The sequence below is a fragment of the Ischnura elegans genome, chromosome 1 (genome assembly GCF_921293095.1).
Source record: "Ischnura elegans chromosome 1, ioIscEleg1.1, whole genome shotgun sequence".
NCBI classification, from domain to species: domain Eukaryota; kingdom Metazoa; phylum Arthropoda; class Insecta; order Odonata; family Coenagrionidae; genus Ischnura; species Ischnura elegans.
In genome coordinates this window covers 73,256,293-73,275,687 of record NC_060246.1, presented here as the reverse complement: position 1 = coordinate 73,275,687, position 19,395 = coordinate 73,256,293, and the positions used below count along the sequence as shown (strand labels likewise).

The 19,395-nt window shown below is 35.9% G+C and overlaps 2 protein-coding genes across 5 annotated transcripts; one reads left to right on the top strand and one right to left on the bottom strand.

Moving 5' to 3' along the window:
* The first annotated feature begins 44 nt into the window (after positions 1 to 44).
* LOC124163458 (DNA-directed RNA polymerase III subunit RPC9) lies at positions 45 to 4,366 on the top strand. The gene is made up of 5 exons (XM_046540383.1): positions 45 to 162; positions 251 to 287; positions 515 to 595; positions 733 to 885; positions 3,750 to 4,366. Exons 1-5 carry the CDS (start codon positions 155 to 157, stop codon positions 3,894 to 3,896), a joined length of 426 nt encoding a protein of 141 aa, XP_046396339.1. The 5' UTR covers positions 45 to 154; the 3' UTR covers positions 3,897 to 4,366.
* LOC124163435 (density-regulated protein homolog) lies at positions 4,159 to 19,296 on the bottom strand. 4 transcript variants are annotated; one of them, XM_046540346.1, is made up of 6 exons: positions 19,214 to 19,296; positions 18,642 to 18,781; positions 7,266 to 7,353; positions 6,954 to 7,139; positions 4,573 to 4,712; positions 4,159 to 4,342 (listed from the first exon to the last, which is right to left on the bottom strand). In XM_046540346.1, the coding sequence occupies exons 2-6, from the start codon at positions 18,750 to 18,752 to the stop codon at positions 4,298 to 4,300; spliced, it is 570 nt and encodes a 189-aa protein (XP_046396302.1). In that variant the 5' UTR covers positions 18,753 to 18,781; positions 19,214 to 19,296; the 3' UTR covers positions 4,159 to 4,297. The 4 variants fall into 4 exon arrangements, with proteins under 4 accessions (XP_046396302.1, XP_046396311.1, XP_046396320.1 ...); XM_046540355.1 differs by lacking the exon at positions 19,214 to 19,296 and adding an exon at positions 19,080 to 19,184; XM_046540364.1 differs by lacking the exon at positions 19,214 to 19,296 and adding an exon at positions 19,056 to 19,078.
* Between the last annotated feature and the right edge of the window lie 99 nt (positions 19,297 to 19,395).

Genomic DNA, 19,395 nt, shown 5'->3' with positions numbered 1-19,395 from the left:
TTGTTTATTTCTGACCAAAATCGGGAATTTCACGACAGAGAGCGCCCAAATCGTAAATATGATGTTCTCAAAATCCTCGTGAGCCTTTTAAATTTTCGCCTTTATAGAAGTTTAGTAATTTTTCAATTCGCCTTTCAGCATTTAAATCTAATCAATGGAAACGTAAGTGGACAAAACGTTCATATCAATTTTGAAATGTAGAAAGCTAAGTGTATGCCTATGTTAGTAATTTATTTTTGTTATATTTTAGTGTTGAAGAGAATGCTGCAATTTTATGCAACTACGAGGTTAGTAGAAGTGTGAATAAATTCAACTTCTGATCGAAAAGCCTTTTGATATAATTGGATATTCATTACCTTGGCATGCTTAATAACTATGATGCCTCTTGCATTATTAAAATATTGATATGATTAAATGACCATAAAATTTGAATTATTCAAAACGGTTTTGTATGAGTGTGATTCGCGTAATGATCATAGGTGTGGGAAATTATGTAATTTAACTCTTTTAAAAGGTATTGACCCTGCTCGAAGAGTTGCGTAAGCAGCCTAAACTTGGAAACAGGAAAAACCAGCTGGCTACTATTGCATACGAGGTGTGTCTACCGAAGGCTGTTAATTGATGCCATTTAAGAAAATTTTATTTGATTAACTTTACGTGTGTTTCGTTTTGCATAGACAATATTGAAATGAATTATAGTTCTGCTGATTGTAGAACATAACTCTTTTTCAGACAACAAAATACCTGAAAGGAACTCCTTGTTGCAGCCAAACTCCAGAGAGCATTCAAAATTTTTTGTCTGCCCTTGCACCCTTTAACTTGACAAAAGCCGAAAAGCTGATGTTAGTGAATCTTCGACCAATGACTCCTGTGGAAATTCAGTTGGCAAGTTTTATGATTCACTTGGTTTGCTATGTTGATTATATTTCTTTACCTTGACAAATTCAATTATCTTTGGGTTGATATTCACCATTGTGAATGTTGTATTAATACGATGATGTAGCATTTTTAAAGCAAGACTCAGGGTAGGTTTGTCAGTCTCATTGTGGTAGAGGGTATGAGAGAGAATATGAAATTCTAGAATTTTTAAAGATTGGAGATTGATAAAATAAGGAACGTTTTCTGCAAAGAGCAAAGTTTTCTATCCCAGGGTTTGGGTGCAGTCTGAAAAAAATGAGCCTAATCAAGTCCATGGTAGTTGTAATTTTGGTCACCTGCGTTGAAGTTTTAATACTAGGCTAATTGTCATTTTATTTCTCTCGGCAGTGGTGATGAAGCCCAACTCTATCACATATTTGTTTATTTTTAATTAAAGTATCGATTTTATATTTTGAGGACTAATGGGTGGAGTTAGACTGTTAAAGAAAATAATGAAAAAAATATTGTTGTCAAGGCTTAGGGAAAAAGTTTTAACCTTTTAGTACAGCAGGCCAATATATCCGCTCTTACGTAGTACATCATTTAATTTGCCATGACTAATTGCATTGATATATTTTATTTCTGTAAACGTAACAATATTTTGTCAATATTAACCAGTTAAAACTCCATAATAAAAAAATGTGGATACGTAGTAAAATAGCTTTGTATTTTTTTTTCTAGTTCCTACGCTTTATGACAATACCCTCCGCATTTCTCACCAGTACCCCAAGAAGAAGGATAGCATTAAGAGGGTTAACTAAAATTGTTACTTTTAATTTATTTCCATTATAAGTGTGCCTATCCCACCTATTACTCATTTGCTGTCGTCTGACCCGTCTTCCTCCCCGTGCAATTGGAAATTTACTATTTGTCTTCATTTTGCACTTTTTATCAAAATGAGAAGTTAGTGGCATAAAGCTTCCTGTCTCTTCACTGTACATGGTAACCTATTTGGTACTACTGGAATTTAAGCTTGACTCACAGGCAGGTCACTCTCTCACCAGCCTGGGTGGCACCACAAGAATTGGGTGGCCATCAGCAACATATGATCACGCTCAACAACTGCTTATGATCAGAGAAAACCTGTTTCCATGCAGTTATGAATGGAACACATACATTTCATGTGTTGTACAACCCTGTTCCCTGACACCACTGCAAAATAATTACTAAGCAGTGACGTCATAGCAAAATTAGCAGTGCTGCAACGCACTTTCTGAAACATTTTAAGTGAAATATTAATGTGTGTTTAATTTATTACAAGTCATTATTTGCATTTTATTTTTAAAAATTTGTTTTGGTTACGAATATATATACATTGCAAATTTTGAGGCAACAAAATTGATGAAAGTGTTATATGAAAATTATATCTTTTGATAACCAGTGCTGGAACGGCGTTTCCGGCACCATGACACCACTGTCACTAACAATAAGTTAAAAAAACATAGGATTGATGCCACCTGGGTGGTACTCCCAGGTTTCTCTGTCTGTGGAAAATTGATTTGGTCCTTTAGAACCATTCTAGAAACACTGAGAGACTTAGCGCCCAAGTAGAGAAAACATCTCCATTTTGCACTAGAATCCTAAGCCTTAGAGTAGTTATAAATTACACGTGTGGAGAATTACGAAGTTATTATTATTAATTTTTCATAATAATTTATTCTCAAAATAAGGTCAGTATCATCATTACAAATCTACCGTAGTCAAGTGCCCTCATACAGATACAGGTTTCTGTGCCAGGTGAGGCTACCTATTTTCTGTAGGATTTGCATCCTTTTTCTTTTGTAATGCAAGACTGGTGTATCAGCTGCCCTTCTGGTATACTTAGGTGTTGTGCTTCATATCAGGATATCTGCTGAGTGACAGATAAAACTGTCATGCTCTAAAAGTCATTGTAAGAGTGAATCAGAAAGATGCAGGTCTTAAGGCCGTTTTACACGGGGCACGTACTTGCACAATCTGACGTGTGTACGAAGGCACAGTCAAAATTGCCTCATGTAAAGCAGTGAATTGCTAGAACACATGCGAGAATGCGTGGACGTGAGATGGCAAAAAGCCCGTTCTAATTTCGTTCATGCATTCGTGCAATTCCACACCATTTTAGAAATTAATGCAGTTCTAACCTGCACAATTATGTGTCCTGTGTAAAATGGCCTTAACGATTGAGTTTCCCTTTGAGGGATCACTATATATACCCCTCAAACTCTTTTGCAATTACTACATTTAAAAAGAAAGTACATGAGAGAGAGCTGAAAATTATTGAAAATTTTTTTGGCCTTCTTAATTTGATTTTACTACTTAAACTATACTGCATTTTCCATAGTCATATCTATGAAACTGTATTTTGTTACTACTTAGAAAGTTATTTTATTTAATCCCAGTTGAATCAATGCCAAAAGGTATGTTATAATAAATCTTATTGTTTGATAAATATCAATGAATGCCTTGCTTTTCTATGTTACCAAAGACTTAAAGTCTCATTTTTTAATTTATGTCCCAAGGCCTAAGTCCCAGAATATCAATAGATTTGTATTTCTAGATGCCCACTCAGTGGCAGCAACCAACTAGGTGTACAAAATATTTAACTGAAACATATACAATAATCTTAGAGATAAGATTGTCTGTGATAAGATTGAGCCAAAATTTATTTATGTCTTATTGCTGGTTTCATATTAAGAATCTCAAAACATGCTTATTATGTAATCCTGAAATTAAATCGCCTTAATGGAGGGTGGTATTCAATGTGTAGTTACTTTCAATATGTTTAAAGATAAATTGTATCTATTCAACTAAACACAAATTTATTTATTGTTCATTCATTATCCAATTTTCAGATTGTTGAAGAGAGTGAAGAAAGGATGTCTGATGCACAGGTCGAAGAGTTACTGGAAGTGATTGCAGCCCACTTGCCACCAGACCCCAATGCTCCCATCAAGTCTGAAGTGGAAGAAGCTGAAACCATGGATGATCCCGACACCTAAGTTTACTCTTTTGTTATGATTGTTTTGTTTGCCTAATTTATTGTTTTAATAAGAATGTCTTTTGTCAAAAAAAGTATATTTCTTTATCTTTTAGTGCCAATATTCGTTTTCCTCTTTTTTTTTAGATAGTTGTTTCAAGTGCAGAGTAGAAAATCATCATTAACCTTTAATTCCATGCAGTGATATTAGAAACCCGAGGAACTATGGGTGTAATTTTAAGACCCAGCTGGTGGAGAAAGCATTTGAACAAGAACAAACAATGTCATTAAAACAATATTTTATTTTACTTAAGTAACAGCAGAAACTTATAAAGAAATTGCTTGTGAAGTTGGCAGTAATGAAAATAACTCATGAAAATGTGAAGATTACAAGTCCAGCAAACAGGTATAGCAGCTGATGCGCTATCTTTTTTGATCTCCTAAATCATCGATAAAATCTTCATCTATCTGCAAAATAAATTTTGAATCAAATATTACAGACGCTTTACTTAAATGATGAATCATTAAAGCCCATGCTAATTTTGTTTAGAATGTAGCATAACAAGGGTAAGCAAATTCACTTATAAATAATTATTCAAGAGCAAAGTTTTGAGAGTAACAAAACAAGCTGTGGCTATAACAACATAAAAACTTAAGAAAAAAATTATGATAATTACACTACTAAAAATCTACCTTACCTCTGGCCATTTTTCTGGAATAATGTAAAAAAGTTCATCCTTGACATCTCCTTGGATTACAATTTCATCATCACCAGTTACTGATGAGCCACAAGAAAATTTGGTGGCAAAAAATTTAGATGCAACCTTTAAGTCAATATCTACAAAGAGAAGAAATGCAAATTATTTATTTTCTGATGCTCACAAGAACAAAATATACTATATTAACTTAAGGTTGTCAGCAGACTAACAGCTGCCCATCGTTCATCACAAAAATTCAAGAGATTCTGGCCAAATGCCTTTCGAGGATTTGGCATTCACCCTTCTATACCTTCTGCCTTCCCTAAACCTTTAAAAACTGACATTGCATTTCATTAGCCCAAGGTCACTGTTTTGGATTCAGTTCCTAGCATGGCTTCTCAAAACCTCATCTTCGTTCTCAACACATAAGGATGGAAATAGGGTCATTTTGCTTGTTGAAGTTAATGAAGTAATTGATTACTAATTTCAATTAAAAAAAAGCAAAATGGTCATCAAGGGTTACCAGTTGTTTATTAGTTACCGGATAAAAAACTTCAGTCAAAGAGACGTGTACATATAATTAAAGATTAATTAAATCATTATTTCCATTAATACTGTGTCCAATAGTTATTTATGGAGCAAGAGAAGATCTAAATCCAATATTGCCAATGCTTCATCTCTGCGTGAATTGTGCCAGGAATCTGCAATTTTTACCAATTCAGTGAAGTAGTATCTCTAGAAATAGTTTTAACTAATTAGATAACTTTACACACAATTTGCTTTTACTCATGGGATGGGTAATTTTTTGCTATCCTTTTGAGCTAACAACTTCACAGAAACACTGATATACGGTAGTCTATCGTTAAAACCAACAACGCTATTACAGAGTTCTCGTTTTTACGAAGTAAATTAATGGTCCAGACAAAAAGGCTAATCCAATCTATATTAAAAGTGGCATTATTATGAAATTACAATCTCAGTTCTGGTCCCGACGGTTATAAAATGAACTTTATTACAAAGTTCAACAGGTAAGCAACAGCTTTAAGGTGGATATACACTACGCGACGACATAATCATTGCGCAATATTTAAGTTCCCCTTGTGCACCGTGCCCAAGAGTGACAACTATGGTATGTACTAGAATCTTTAGCAGGAAATACTTCAGTATCCAGGCAACACCATATAATAAGCTTCATTCCTGTGGAATCATGGTGACCCACTTATTACTGATTGTAAATTGGCCGCATGATAAGTCCTCTTCTGATGAACATTCGACTTTCAGAGAAACAAACATTCGAAAAATTCAAGCAAGTCCAAAATTTTAAATTTGGCACCTTTGAGGTTGGCGGATGCAATGCAGTGATGCATAGAGGAACTCGCTTTTTTTGGCACAATCTAATCGAAGTATCAATTAAACAGTTGTGATGTCAGTGATTTTTTGGCATTTCACCTGTTCTTCCTTCCTGCGGATAGCGAATTTTATCGGCTCCAGCCACGATGCACGTGCATCTAGATCAGTTCGTCACAATTGTTGCAAATGTTTATCAACTTACAAACAAGGTCTCGAAATGCATCTTGTTTGCATATTGAGGATTTACTGTAATTGTTCATAATTTAATCGCATATATCACACATATGACTCTGAAGCTATTCCGCAGCGTGACTACAAGTATAGGAGATTGAAGAGACAAGGTATTTTGGCAAGGTATGTGTATTTGTGATGATTCCTAAAAGAATCAATCTCAAGAATCAAGTTCATTATTACAAACCTCTGGTTTTTCAGTCCAGTGTACTTCGTAGTAATGAGAGAAGGTAACACAAAAATACCCCAGTACATTACATATGGACTTGGCCCCTTCACTTGATGTTTTATGCATTGAATGACAGTAGACTTTAAATAAATCAATGAGAATTTTAATAATAAAAAAAATCTGGAATTAAAAAAAATCGGAAGTTTTAGGGGGTGGAGGGCTTATATCTGAAAATCGTGTGGATGTAATGTGTTGGTATGCGTTCTTGTACCGAAAATGTAAGAAAATAAACACTGATTATATTATACCCCTGCCTGTATTAAGTTTTATACTTAAAATTAATACTGAAGAAATAATTGAATGAAAATAAATATTCAATACGCATGGAACAGCAAATTATGCCACAAGGTTGAATGAAAGCAGCCCGTCCACAAAACGACTTTGCAACAACTAAAAAACTTTTATCCCATATTCTTGAGTTTTGAATATATTTTAGTAAGCACAAAGCTATGAACAGTCACTAAGTCTGACTTGGTTTCATGCACTAAGGTAGGAATAATGACCTCTCAAAATTGAAGAGAGTCCATTGGACATAAGAGTTGTTCTAAGGCTAAAAAAAATAAAAACTAACCGAATGTACTAAGCCCAGTGACAACCGTCACAGACTTCTTTTTCCCTCGAGGAGCCCTGGACAGGCTAACTTTTTTAGGTCCTTCATCCTTCTTCTTTGCCTTTAAAATGCCTTTTCCTCCCCTCTTCTGCCGTTTCTTTTCTTCCTCTTGGCCACCACCTTCACCTTTGTCTTCCTCTTTGTTATCTAATTGGCATCATGAAAATTAGCTCATTCCGAGTTTCTGTTTCAAAATTTACCTTCTGTGACACAGAGGCTTCCTTCAAGTCCAATACAAAAATCAGGTACATGCATTAACCACTAATACCTTACCTATTTTCATAAACTTTTCAAATTCACTAGGTAAGTTTCTCTCCAGCCATTGCTTACACTTATCATACTCCGGGTAAAATTCACAATACTAGAAAAAAAGACATTAAATAAATCACAGTATTATCAACATAAAATTTTAAACACAGCATTATAAAAAATCACATCTAGTATCAAGGGAGAAAGATGAATAATTAAGATTTTAAAACTTATTAAGGCAGATAAATACTGAAGCTTCATTATGAGAGATTAGTAAGATATCAAAAGAAGACGTTTGTGGCTAAAGGCTCAAATAAAACTAAAACAAGTTAATGGGAATCATGATTGTCTTGAACATTACAATGATGGTGATTTGCTACCAATTCATTATTTTACCTTATAATCGAACCACCTATCATCTGAAAATGACATATTAGCAAGATTGAATCATTATTGCAGTGACACTTTGCTTGGTTATCAAATATTCATTAATGGAATGCAGAATTTTTATAATGAAGCAATTCAAAAAATAATGCAACATAACATCAAACATGAGAGAAGTACAATAAAAATCATGAACTCATTCATCGGAGGGCAATTGCTACCAAGAATCATTTTTTGATCCAAACAAAACTAAAAAGCAGTATTTACTATTACTAAAGTGTTCTGTCGGTCAAGGTAGCTTTACATGGTGCATTTTGCTGATCACCCTGTCTCACCTCTCAACTTTATCATCCCTTTTCAATTCAAAATAAGGACCTCTCTTTTTCCTTCTGTCTAAAAATTCCATTCCTTTTCTTTCCCGCATTCACTCACCCAATATGCTTCCTTCTAAGGCCTCGGGTACGATACGAGCGGCGGGCGGCAAGCGGCAACCTGAGCGGCACGTGAGCGGCAGCGGTGTCTACAATACGAGCGGCAATTTTCTAACCGCTCAGGTTTCTCACTTCTTCTAACTTCAGTCTTCCTTTGTTTGGCCGTATTCTCACTACTTTGATGTTTCTCTGCTTACATTTTCAACTACACTGAAGGATGAATCTACTGAGCGGCGAGCGGCAGTGGAAAAGAAATCGGTCTGGACTCGGAATCCGGCGCCGCTCACGCAGCTTACCGCTCGTATCGTACCCGGGGCCTAACACTGTTTCAACATCCTCTACCCACTCAGTTCTCACTCCATCCAAACCCTCTAGTATCTAATCAAGAAGCTGCCTCTCCTTACCCATCATGTCCATCACTTCGTAATTCCTCCTCTTCTCCGTCGACCTCACCCTCTCCATTCTTATCCACGCCCACATTTCGAATGCCTCCAGTCTTTTCTCATCCTCCTTCCATGTTCTATGATTGCACGTTTCCACACCACAAACAGCTACACTCCAGATCCGACTCTTCAATAGCCTTTTCTTTAAACTTTTACATAACGATCCTTTCATCAGCTCTTTCCTGTTCACAAACTTGGCCCTCTTGGCTAACACAATTATCTTCCTGATATCCTTATGCTGTATCTATTTTCCTCTAATACTCTGCCCAAATAGTTGAGTTACTCTCCCTCATCAAGCTTTTGCTATCCTACTTTTACCTCGAGCCTCACACTCCTCCACAATGCTTTACAAAACCAAATAACTTGGATTTTCTTGTGATAAAAAAGTAAACTCACATTAATAAAAATACTTCTCCCTTCAACTAAGCAAACCACTAATGAAAAAAATGTTTGAGCATGTAAAATGCGCATTATCAGAGGATTTGTTTCCGTCACATGTAGCTTTCAATTACCAGATGCGTTTCTGTTACTTTTAGCTATTAATTTGTAATATGACTGAAATTAAAAATAAATATTTTAAAAACTATTATCATTAATAACTTTTTTGGAGAAAAGTGCATGCCACACAAGACTTGGTAACTTATATTCCTTGTAATTGGTCTGATTTCAAACAAGTTGCCAAATGGCTAAATATATAAAGTAAAACTTTGATTTTACGCAGTTGGAGGGACCGAAATATGGGCACTGTGTAAAATCAAGAGTTTGTATTGAGGAGGAGTATAGTTTTCAGGATAACATTTGCTCATTATTTTTAGAATGCTTAGTCATACACTTTTGTATAGTTCTGATTTAAGCCAGAACCGGAACCAGAAAAAGTCTCATATGTGAGGTTTCATGGCAAAAGAGTATGAAATCCTTTTCAATCGCATCAGATATATTTCCTGGATTCAATCACTCATTTGGAGGCAAGAAAATGAAGCCTAACAATCTTATTTACTCACAGCAACACCACAGATGATGTGTTACCTTAACCCTTTGAGTGCGGATGGCATAGCATTGATGCCCAGCATAGGTCCTGCCAACGGGCGGGTGGCATCACATTGATGCCATGCCGGCCTATGTCCTTCAATCGCTCCCTACGCTCCTCCGCTCAGTTCTTTCTACTCTCACGATGGTTTCCCGCACGCACATTTTATCAGGCTACCTTGATATGCCTTCCGTTTTTGAAAAAAAGTTTATATTTTTTTAGTACTTTTTTTACATTTATCGAGTACTTTTTAATTTGTAAGATTTTTCGTCATTACAAAAAAATTAAAATGTGATGCTTTCTTTACTCTTCTGAGTATTTGTACTAAATGTTGCCATATTTGAAGGTTATTATCCCCGTTTTAGTCGTATTAAAATTTTTGTAAACAATATTTAGTCATAATCTTCCTTTCATCTCACCGACGAAAAATATTTTCGTATTTCAAAATAAGGTCACAATACATAAGCTAAACACAGTTGAATAATATGTTTCTCTTTTTATTATTGTTTAAACTTAATATTTACATCATGCCGTTTTAACTCATAACATATTTGCAACTCATTTTCTGAACGATCCTTTCAATAGGGGTTTGATTATATTGGTTTCGGAAAAAGAAATAGATTTTTTCGACTTTTTCTCATTTATTTCGTTTGAGTTTGTTAAAGTTACTATGCTCGAATAATTACGTCCACCAATTCGTTATTCACGGGAAATATTGAAGGTTCTAGGAAAACTTTTATATTTATTTCATTTTGAAAGAGAAATTAGAATTGGGGAAATCTTTGGGGAAAAAATGATCAAATTTCGGGGCTCAAAAAAAAAGAGTCGTTTTATGTCACCGCGGAATAGACTACAAGTCACTCTGTGTCTCCTGTTATCTCTATTTTTAGAAGTATTTTTGCCATTCTTATGAGAAATGCATGCAAATGCAAAGTATTCTGTTATGTGCATGTGGTGGAGAAGGTGAGCTCTTCGTGCTCAGTTTTTTTGACCCTTGCCATTAGTACAGTCTCTACTTCGGATATCTTTCGATTGCGTGCATTTTCACTCCCCTACAGAGATTTTATTTTTTTATAATATCACCGCATAGCCTTTTTCTATTGGAAATTTCAGTATTTTACATATATTTAGCCACTTACGTGGAATATGGGAGAAACCTTTATTTTTAATTTCATTCCTATTCTCAAACCCCAAGGACCTATCAGCCTTTGGTGAACTAGGCTTAGAATATCTCCTCGCAATTAAACTATCTCTGGCACAATTTACTCAAGTATATGCATGGAAAACTGCATTGGGTCTTCTCCGCGAAGAATTTTTTAACTTTGAAGCAATTTACATATTTTCCTTCAACCAAATAGAGCTATTATAATTAGAAAAGACCGAGCATAGGAATCTTACTCGTGGGGAATGGGAGATATTTTTAATCTGGTATACCTGGTATGATTGTATTAAGTATTACAAGATGGCCATCCATTCCAGATTATTGGAAAATGTAGGAAAATATCTTCGATGTTTCTTGTCTTCACACCACTTTTTCCCGAGACCGATTTCGACTAATTTTCCGTTGCATGCATTTTGGCAGGGACCCAGGATTAGATGATTCGATACCAAGAGACCCCTTGCATAAAATTCGACCCCTTTTGAATTTATTCACTCAAAGAATGAAATAAATTTACTATCCGGGTAAAGAACTCTGCTTCATGAGTCCATGTTGCTTTGGCGCCACAAACACGGCATAACATTATATATGCTTTCAGGGCCTAATGGCGTCGTGCAAGATGCTATAATTTACACATGGGCGAAGGATCGTGATGTTGGAGGCAGGGGACATGCAAACAAAGTCGTGCGAAAATTAATCGATAGATTTCATCTCTGTGGACACAGTTTATACAGTCGCGAAGCCACGATTTTGAAATGAGGAGTTTTTACAGGAGATTTTAGGGCCCTACCGGAGGGTGCGGGGGCCATCTTACCCGTTTTTGGCGCCTCAACGGGGGTTGTAACCCATAACCCCCCTTCCGTGGCAACACTGCTGAGTTTACGCATGGAAAATTAAAATAACCTCTTGAAATATCTATTGAGTTACTCAAAAAAGACACACCTCTGAAACTCTAAGGACAAACAGAAAAATAATACTCCTCACGTTGTAAGAACGACTAAAAAGTGGCTCTGATGATACATAATGTGCAGAAGCTCCAGGGGTGTGTTTGAAGCCTTTTTTCAAAGAATTCCACAATTATTAGTTAGTTTTTATAGCATTGACACAAAATAAAATGTCAAAAAGATAAAATAACTTTCATATGTTTGCATGCAAATCTAAGTTACTGGTAAATTTAAAAATTTATAAATGTGAAAATTAAAGTTCTAAAACTTTTATTTGCCCAAAATTTGATGCATGGAAAGTGGATGATAACTGAGAATATTTTTATCTTCTTTTATAATTCAATTCCGCCATCATTTCAGAAATTATTTTAAGCTTCTTAGTTGCTACGTAAAGATTAGTTGCCCGTCGTGACCTAATGTTTGTTTAACGGGTTGCATAAATATTCGGAGCATTTTTTCACATGGGTGCGGATGGCATCACTGTGATGCCATTAACAAATTGTTTAATAAATAGTGAAATGAATATAAAAATCTTTTTTCTATTGAAATTTTTTACATATTTTCGAAAAACAAAGAGAATGCCGTGAAAAAAAATTCTCCGCCAATGTGAAACAACTCTGAGAAAATGTTACGCAATGAAAGGGTTAAGAGAAACAACATTGCGTTCCTGAACAATGTATCCCATGGTTGAATTGCTAGCATTTCTGGCACTAAGATTACTTCTGTTACCCAGGAGAAATTTCAGAATGGTGATACTAAATGCTCGCAGAGAAGCTAATTTTCGAAAATATTCTCTTTAAAAGCAGTTTTCAGGAAATCCGTTTAACGACCTGCAGACAAACAAAGATTGGAGATTTAAGAAATGAGATATTTGAGGATAGTTATCCAAATTAACCCCATTGACAGAGAGCAAAATTGTGCTAATACATCACAAAGGCTTTACACCCAGTGGGCCTGGGTTCAAGTCCTGGAAGTAGCAGAAACTTGTCATAGATGGCCCTATCCCTACTTGACTGTAACTTCCAGTGCACCACTCTGTCCAGCAGATGTGACGTTAACTCCTGTTCCCTTTGGAGCCTCTCGTTACAACATGGCTAATGCCAACATAGGGTTTCTATCCCCCCACCCCTTACTTCCTGGCGCTAATGACGTCAGCTGTCGGTTACCTCCTTCCAAATAGCATACCATAGATAAAACGGAGCACACAGGACCCGGGATATTCGGAAATTCTGATTTTTCTGGTATTAAGATCACTTTTTTAAAGTGAGCTATTTAAATAACCGCGCACCTGCCGTCATGCCGCCCGTGATGAATAAAAAAATGACTAATAGTTCAGAAAAATTTTCCCTCTTTATAATTTATACGCATTAAAGAAGCATTTCTCCATGAAATTTTAGCATTAGTACATTGATTCTACCGAGAATAGCTTCTCTGTCGGCATTCTTCCGCAAATTCAGCGCCGGGGCCTTCGACTCACAAGCCGTGTGACTCGTCTTCACGTAATATTTTGCTTCCTCATATCTGATAACAACACCGGACACTTTTATTTCGATTTATTGGTGCTAAGCCATTCCTGAGTTTAAAGGGACTGCCTTATCACTCACGTCTTGAATTTGACTTAAATGATTATATGACGATTAACGACGCGAGGTATTCTCCGAGGGCATTAACTCATGGTCTGTTAAAAATAAACGCTTGCCACCTATAATAGTGGAGTTAATCTAATAGCTATTCAAGTTCCAACCATGTTTCATTTAAGCCCACTGACAATGAGATACAAGTTGAGTCAGGTCTGATAAGCGCGCTGCGTAAGCAAATTCCCTTCGCCTCCATTCGTCCCGCAGATGTGGGGTTAGCCCGCGGAATGAGACAACGCATGCTGCTTTTACCATGGTGTTGAATCACCATCGACTTACCTCCATACTAGAAGTACGGCTGTCTTTTAGGGTATCTACCGATTCGATCGATAGATTTTCCTTCCTCATAGGAAAATCTACTAGAATTGGTAGCATATTAATTGCATATTGCTTGGTTTCGCTAATAGTAGGACCTGCCCGCCTTTGTGACGGTGCAGGATTCCTCGTCCCGTCCTTCCTTCCCCGTCCTTTCCTTGGAGGCGTCGTCGGGCTCCTATCGCGGCGGCGCCTCCTTCCTTGCTCCTTCCAGTCCTCCCCCTTCTGCGGTGCAGAGGTGATAAGCTAACGCTTCAGACCTCGGCCCAGGAGAGTAACCCCGCGAGCCCGCCCAAGGAGTTCGTATCCATTGTCTTTTAGGGTTCACCTTGGAAGCCAAAATTTTGGCGCGGGAGGATTTTTAACGGGTCTTTTCCCTGGGGGTGATAATGTTAATATCTCCGGCGATCATCTGTCTTACTCAAAAGTAGTTACAGGTAGTTACGCATACACGGCGACTGCCGTAAGTTTTAGGTTTCGATATCCTTCTACGGCAAATTTGAACTGAGAGCAATATTCGCGTTCGTAAAGCAGCCTGAAATATTACTGAGAGGGCGCAGGGGGAAGCATTAATTAGATTCGCGATGTTTTTAGTTTCGCGCTTAACAGCGCGACGCCATTTCAACCGTTCCTGTATTCCTTTTTACAACTCATTGAGACGAATAAATAACCTAACGTCATATTGCTCCAGTCAGGATTTTCAAAAGAAGTCGAAAGACAACTGCGTAAAATCAAGATTAGCGGCCACTTTGGGGCTAGGGTTGTGCTGCGCAAAATCGAAAAACTGCGTAAAATCAAGAAAAGATGTAAAATCGAAGTTTCACCATTGCAATTCCCTATGCTTTCCGGCCGGACTTGAGAGTCGCTGCGTAAAAACGAGACTTGATGTAAAATCAAAGTGCGTAAAATCGAAGTTTTACTGTATACATAATAATAGAAAGGGAAAAAATAAAATTAATATGGTGATATTTTCCGTAAAATAAATTTTGTTTTTACAAGGCTGTCAAGATTTGACTTTAGAGCTATGTATAATTAGCCTATCCCACATTTGCAGGTCTCTCATAATGAGTCAATCCAGTGGACTGATGTAAAAATAGGTGCATCCAAGTCGAAAATTAGGCCTCTTTTTGAGAAACAGAAATTTTTACATTGATTATACATGCAAGATTCATGTTTTTACTCAGTTTGGAAGAGCAAAATAAATAGCAGATGGGCAGCAGTAGTCCCATGTCCTGAAAAATTAATTTCACTCCTATAAGCTCATCTACCCACCTCTGAAGCATTTCCGGTAATTCTATCTCTATTATGATCTCCTTCTACTGGACTACTTTGCCAATTATGACATCTGCCTATCAAATTAAAGAGGAAACTAATACACACGATGAATTCCAATTTTATACAGTTATCTTTGGCACCTACTGTCGGTGTCAAAATGATGTGCTGCTGTACTTTGAAAATTTATATCTGGACTTCAGTGCATGCCATAATAATAAATAATACGTCATTTTAAAGAAAATTTTATTCTTAATTCTAATTTATTTTTTGTTTTATGAAAAATTAAAAAATCAAGACACACGACTGCAATAAATGACTCCGCGCACCATAAAATTAGCCGTTTTGTCAACTTCATGAACTTTGTAACTCAAGCTAGAGAAAACTGCTACGTCTGCATCATTCATCTTCCACAATAAGTTGCAAACATTATTGTAAATTAATAAAATGGCTTTTGCATATTTTTAGAACGTATATTTTGTTGTAAAATAATGAAAATGTTTAAACACTATCTGGTATTTACTTCAGTTTACCCCAAAAGAAAAAAAGAAAATTCATAGAAACACTTCTTAATTTATTTGCAATTTTTCTATGATCCGAAAGTACATGATGTTTATGTAGTATAGATTATATATGGGCGTTAAAAAAATATGCCGGAGCGAACGAATGCTGCGTAGCCACGTCTTGCGTGTGAAACTTTGCTTCCTAGTACATAACTGGCACTGGCCCTGCATGTCATGTTGCATTTGGCAACATGACATTAATAGTAGTTGTAAACATTCACAAATATCAATATTTTTAAAGATTATGGATCATAGAAAAATTTCAATAAAATTAAGAAGTGTTTATATCAGTTTTATTTCTTTCGGGGTAAACTGTAGGACTAGATAATGTTTAAACATTTTCGTTATTTTACAACAAAATATGTGTTCTAAAAATACGCAAAAGCCATTTTATTAATCTACATTAATGTTTGCAACTTATTGTGGAAGATGAATATTGCAGACGTAATAGTTTTCCCTAGGTTGTGTTACAAAGTTTATGAAGTTTACAAAATGGCTAATTTTATGGTGCGCAGAGTCATTTATTGCACTCGCGTGTCCTGGTTTTTGAATTTTTTACTAAAAAAAAAATTGGAATTGAAAATAAAATTTCCTTTAAAATAACATATTATTTATTATTATGGCATGCACTGAAGTCCAGACATAAATTTGCAAAGTACAGCGGCACATCATTTTGACACCGACAGTATGTATGTAGTGGACGATGAGTAATGAGCATTAACTCCATGAATCCTTTTGAATAGAATAGCAATCAACTAAAAATATATGTATAGTGTGGTTATAAAATAATTTTAACTTATTTGTCAATCATGACCCTAATCAGAGGTATGAGAGGATTACTACCATGCTGTTACCTTCGCACTGCTGACTAGAACCAGAATGAACCAGAACCTTGGCCCCAAAATGTCCCCGCAAGACACAAAAAAAAGCATGGATGCTACCAAGAACGATTCTTACAGCACTAAGCAACCATTCAGCATCTATCACCCCAGTTATTGTACTCAATCTACCTTCCCTATATCCCACTTTTCAGTATTCTCTTATAATATTCAATTCCAACTACCTTCCACCTCCTTCAGTAGTTTTCACCTCTCACCAATCATATCCAGCAAATACATCAACCTCACTACCATTCTCCTACATTATTTCATGTAATACGAAGTTAATTATTTCATTTAAAATAATACTGCCAAACTTATCTGTGAAAATTTCCTAATCACTGGGGTAACTCGGTGGCGTCAGGGTAAAGTCCTCGACTGCCAAACCGAAGGTCGCGGGTTCGAGTCCCGCCTGGGTAAGTTACCCTTATCCAGGGCATGGGCGTGTGTGAATGTCCTTCATTGTTAATTGTTAATTCCCCATTGTAAAGGCCGTAAATGTGCTGTTTATGGGGTAATGGAAATAAATAAAAATAAAATAACTACCAATCACTTATCTAACTACATATTCCCCTTGAGACCTTGCCGTCAAAAGATCTCTCAAAACACCAGTTTTCTAATTGAGAAGGAGAAATTTTTTTGCAGTTACCCTATCTCTGTTTGATGATGGTACAAATATAATCTAAAATCATTTGACTAAGAGGTGTTTAAGGAAGGTAAGGTTTTAACTGAGCAGCCAAAAATGGCTGTCTTGGAGTTATCTTAGGGAAGCCAACTTTGGCATTATGGGGAAAATGTTTCAAAATTAGACATTTACCAAGGAGGAGTTGCTACAGTTTACCAAAAGAAACACTGTACCACCCACATTGTGATACAATTCTGAGGTTAAAAGCAAAGCATAATTAGCTTTAGTAGATCTGGAAGCCAAACATAAATAAGAAAGTCTATAAAGGACAAAAGTTAAAGCTTTCTGACAACAAAATAAAATAGGACACAGGTAGATTATCTACACAGGTAGATCACTAGGTTCAATTATGGATGAAATCTTTTTAAAATAGCATCCAAAGAACAAAGCTGCAAAAAACATCATAATTTGGATAATGAAGAGAAAATTATATGAATTTAGTTTTAATTTTCTCCTAATTATCCAAATTGTCTGCGTCAAAATTAAATAAATTTTCCCCTAGTCCCCTAAAATTGCAAAAATTGCTACAGAACAGAAAGGGCAGGTTTGCAGAATAATTTTTCCACAAAGAGGTGTCAAGTTTTTCAAGAAAGTCTGATAACAGTTTTTTGTCTTAAGTGACCAATTTTTATAGGATTGTGTGCATTAAGAATGAAAAATCGTGCACTGGTGATGAGTAAATTTTTCTAGCATGCACTTCCTGTTCATAAAAATGCCATGAATTTTCAGTGCAAAAATGGAGAGATAAACAATGAAATGAAGTGAAATGCTCAACTTAACAAGCATTAATATCTTGCTTTTCTCCTGGATTACACAAACAAAAAGTTGACATGACAAGTGACAGGAAATCCAACGGTTCAAACTGTTTACTTTTTTCACGGCAATTACATAAAAAGCTACCAAGACCTTGTTACACAGTACGTTAACATGTACAAGTAAATGTGTGAATCCATGAATGATTTTGGTGGACTGGAATGGAACAATTACAAATGCATGAACCAAAGTTGACAGGATATCTTTTCAGTTGATGCATTCGCGCAATTTGGGTGGTTACTCGCTGCATTTTTGCATTTATTCCTGCATTCATGCATTTAAACATGAACTCATACTCGTAGATGTACCGTATAACCAGGTCTTCACCCGACAATTATATCTCATTCTAACTGAAACTGGTACTAAAGATGGCATATTTAGCATTAAATTTAAAGCATATTCTTTCCAAATATCTATTTTACAGGGTTCCAAAGTCATCAACAAAAACGCTCAGCATCAACCATTTTATATTGATACTTATACAAATTATAAAATGTGTAAGCATGGGTTCCTTCCAAGCGAGTTTAAACTCAATTAAAAACGCTGTACGCTACTTTCATAGATCACTCTTAGACGCAGAGACATAACTGGACAAGTGAAAAATTAATGACAGGTATAAAAAAGGATACAGGATTTGATCCCAGTACATGTACCCCATCGACTAAAGCGGAATAAATATAGGTAGCATACAGATATTGATCAGAGTACACATGAAATTATCCAATGAGCTACACGGATATTGACAAGGGGGAAGAAGGTGACATTGCGAAAAATTGGATCAAGAAGTGAGTGCAATGAATGTATGCCCAACCACGTGTTTCGAAATAAATAAAAACTGCGGCACCTTACCTCTAAGGGCAGACTGCAGTTACCACAATATAGAACTTTAAGTGGATACGAAACACCGGGCTGTGGTCCCATTGGAAACCCATTTTCTTCAGTCACTTCATTATCACCCATTTAACAAGGTTACCGGAACGAAATATGACCTGATGACAAAAGAAATGTATCATTAAAAGTAAAAAAACATTTACCTTGTGGGAAATGCATATCACAAACAGTAAAACAATGGATTTATGAAACTAATGACAAGTTTCAATAATGACATCATTATCCAACTTTACTGGAGGATTCTACACTCCTGAATTAATACTACCATAAAATGAGATGAACTGTTCTATTGCAAAGACAACTTTAAGACCATGATCATCAAGGCATATGCTAACTATTGAATGATGAAGTTTGAGATCAAAATTCACTAACTATCTCGGAACATACAAATCACACCTTGCAAAATTTATTTCGTAATTTTCTCAACAAAAGATTGCAGGAAAAACACAGTGCTCATAGCTGACTTTATCTTTATCACAATACTAGCTAATTGAAAAAAATCAATACTAATTTTAATACCAGTAACTCACCAAGTATCAGGAAATTTACAGGCAGCGTTGTCGCCGGTGGTGATTTTTCGCAACGCTAAAAACAATTGACAAACCTCTTTTCGCGGTAATTTGAACTTTCAATTGCTCTTGCACAAAATGGATAACACGGTCTAGGTTCAGAATTACCCATGATTATTACCATAACTCAATAATTTATTATA

Coding starts and splice junctions, on each gene's coding strand:
- LOC124163458 (XM_046540383.1), top strand. Junction 288..514: donor CAATTTTATGCAACTACGAG/GTTAGTAGAAGT, acceptor CTCTTTTAAAAG/GTATTGACCCTGCTCGAAGA. Junction 886..3,749: donor CTCCTGTGGAAATTCAGTTG/GCAAGTTTTATG, acceptor TCCAATTTTCAG/ATTGTTGAAGAGAGTGAAGA.
- LOC124163435 (XM_046540346.1), bottom strand. CDS start 18,752: ATGGGTGATAATGAAGTGACTGAAGAAAATGGGTTTCCAATGGGACCA. Junction 7,140..7,265: donor TGAAAAGTTTATGAAAATAG/GTAAGGTATTAG, acceptor GATGCCAATTAG/ATAACAAAGAGGAAGACAAA. Junction 4,343..4,572: donor TTCCAGAAAAATGGCCAGAG/GTAAGGTAGATT, acceptor TTTATTTTGCAG/ATAGATGAAGATTTTATCGA.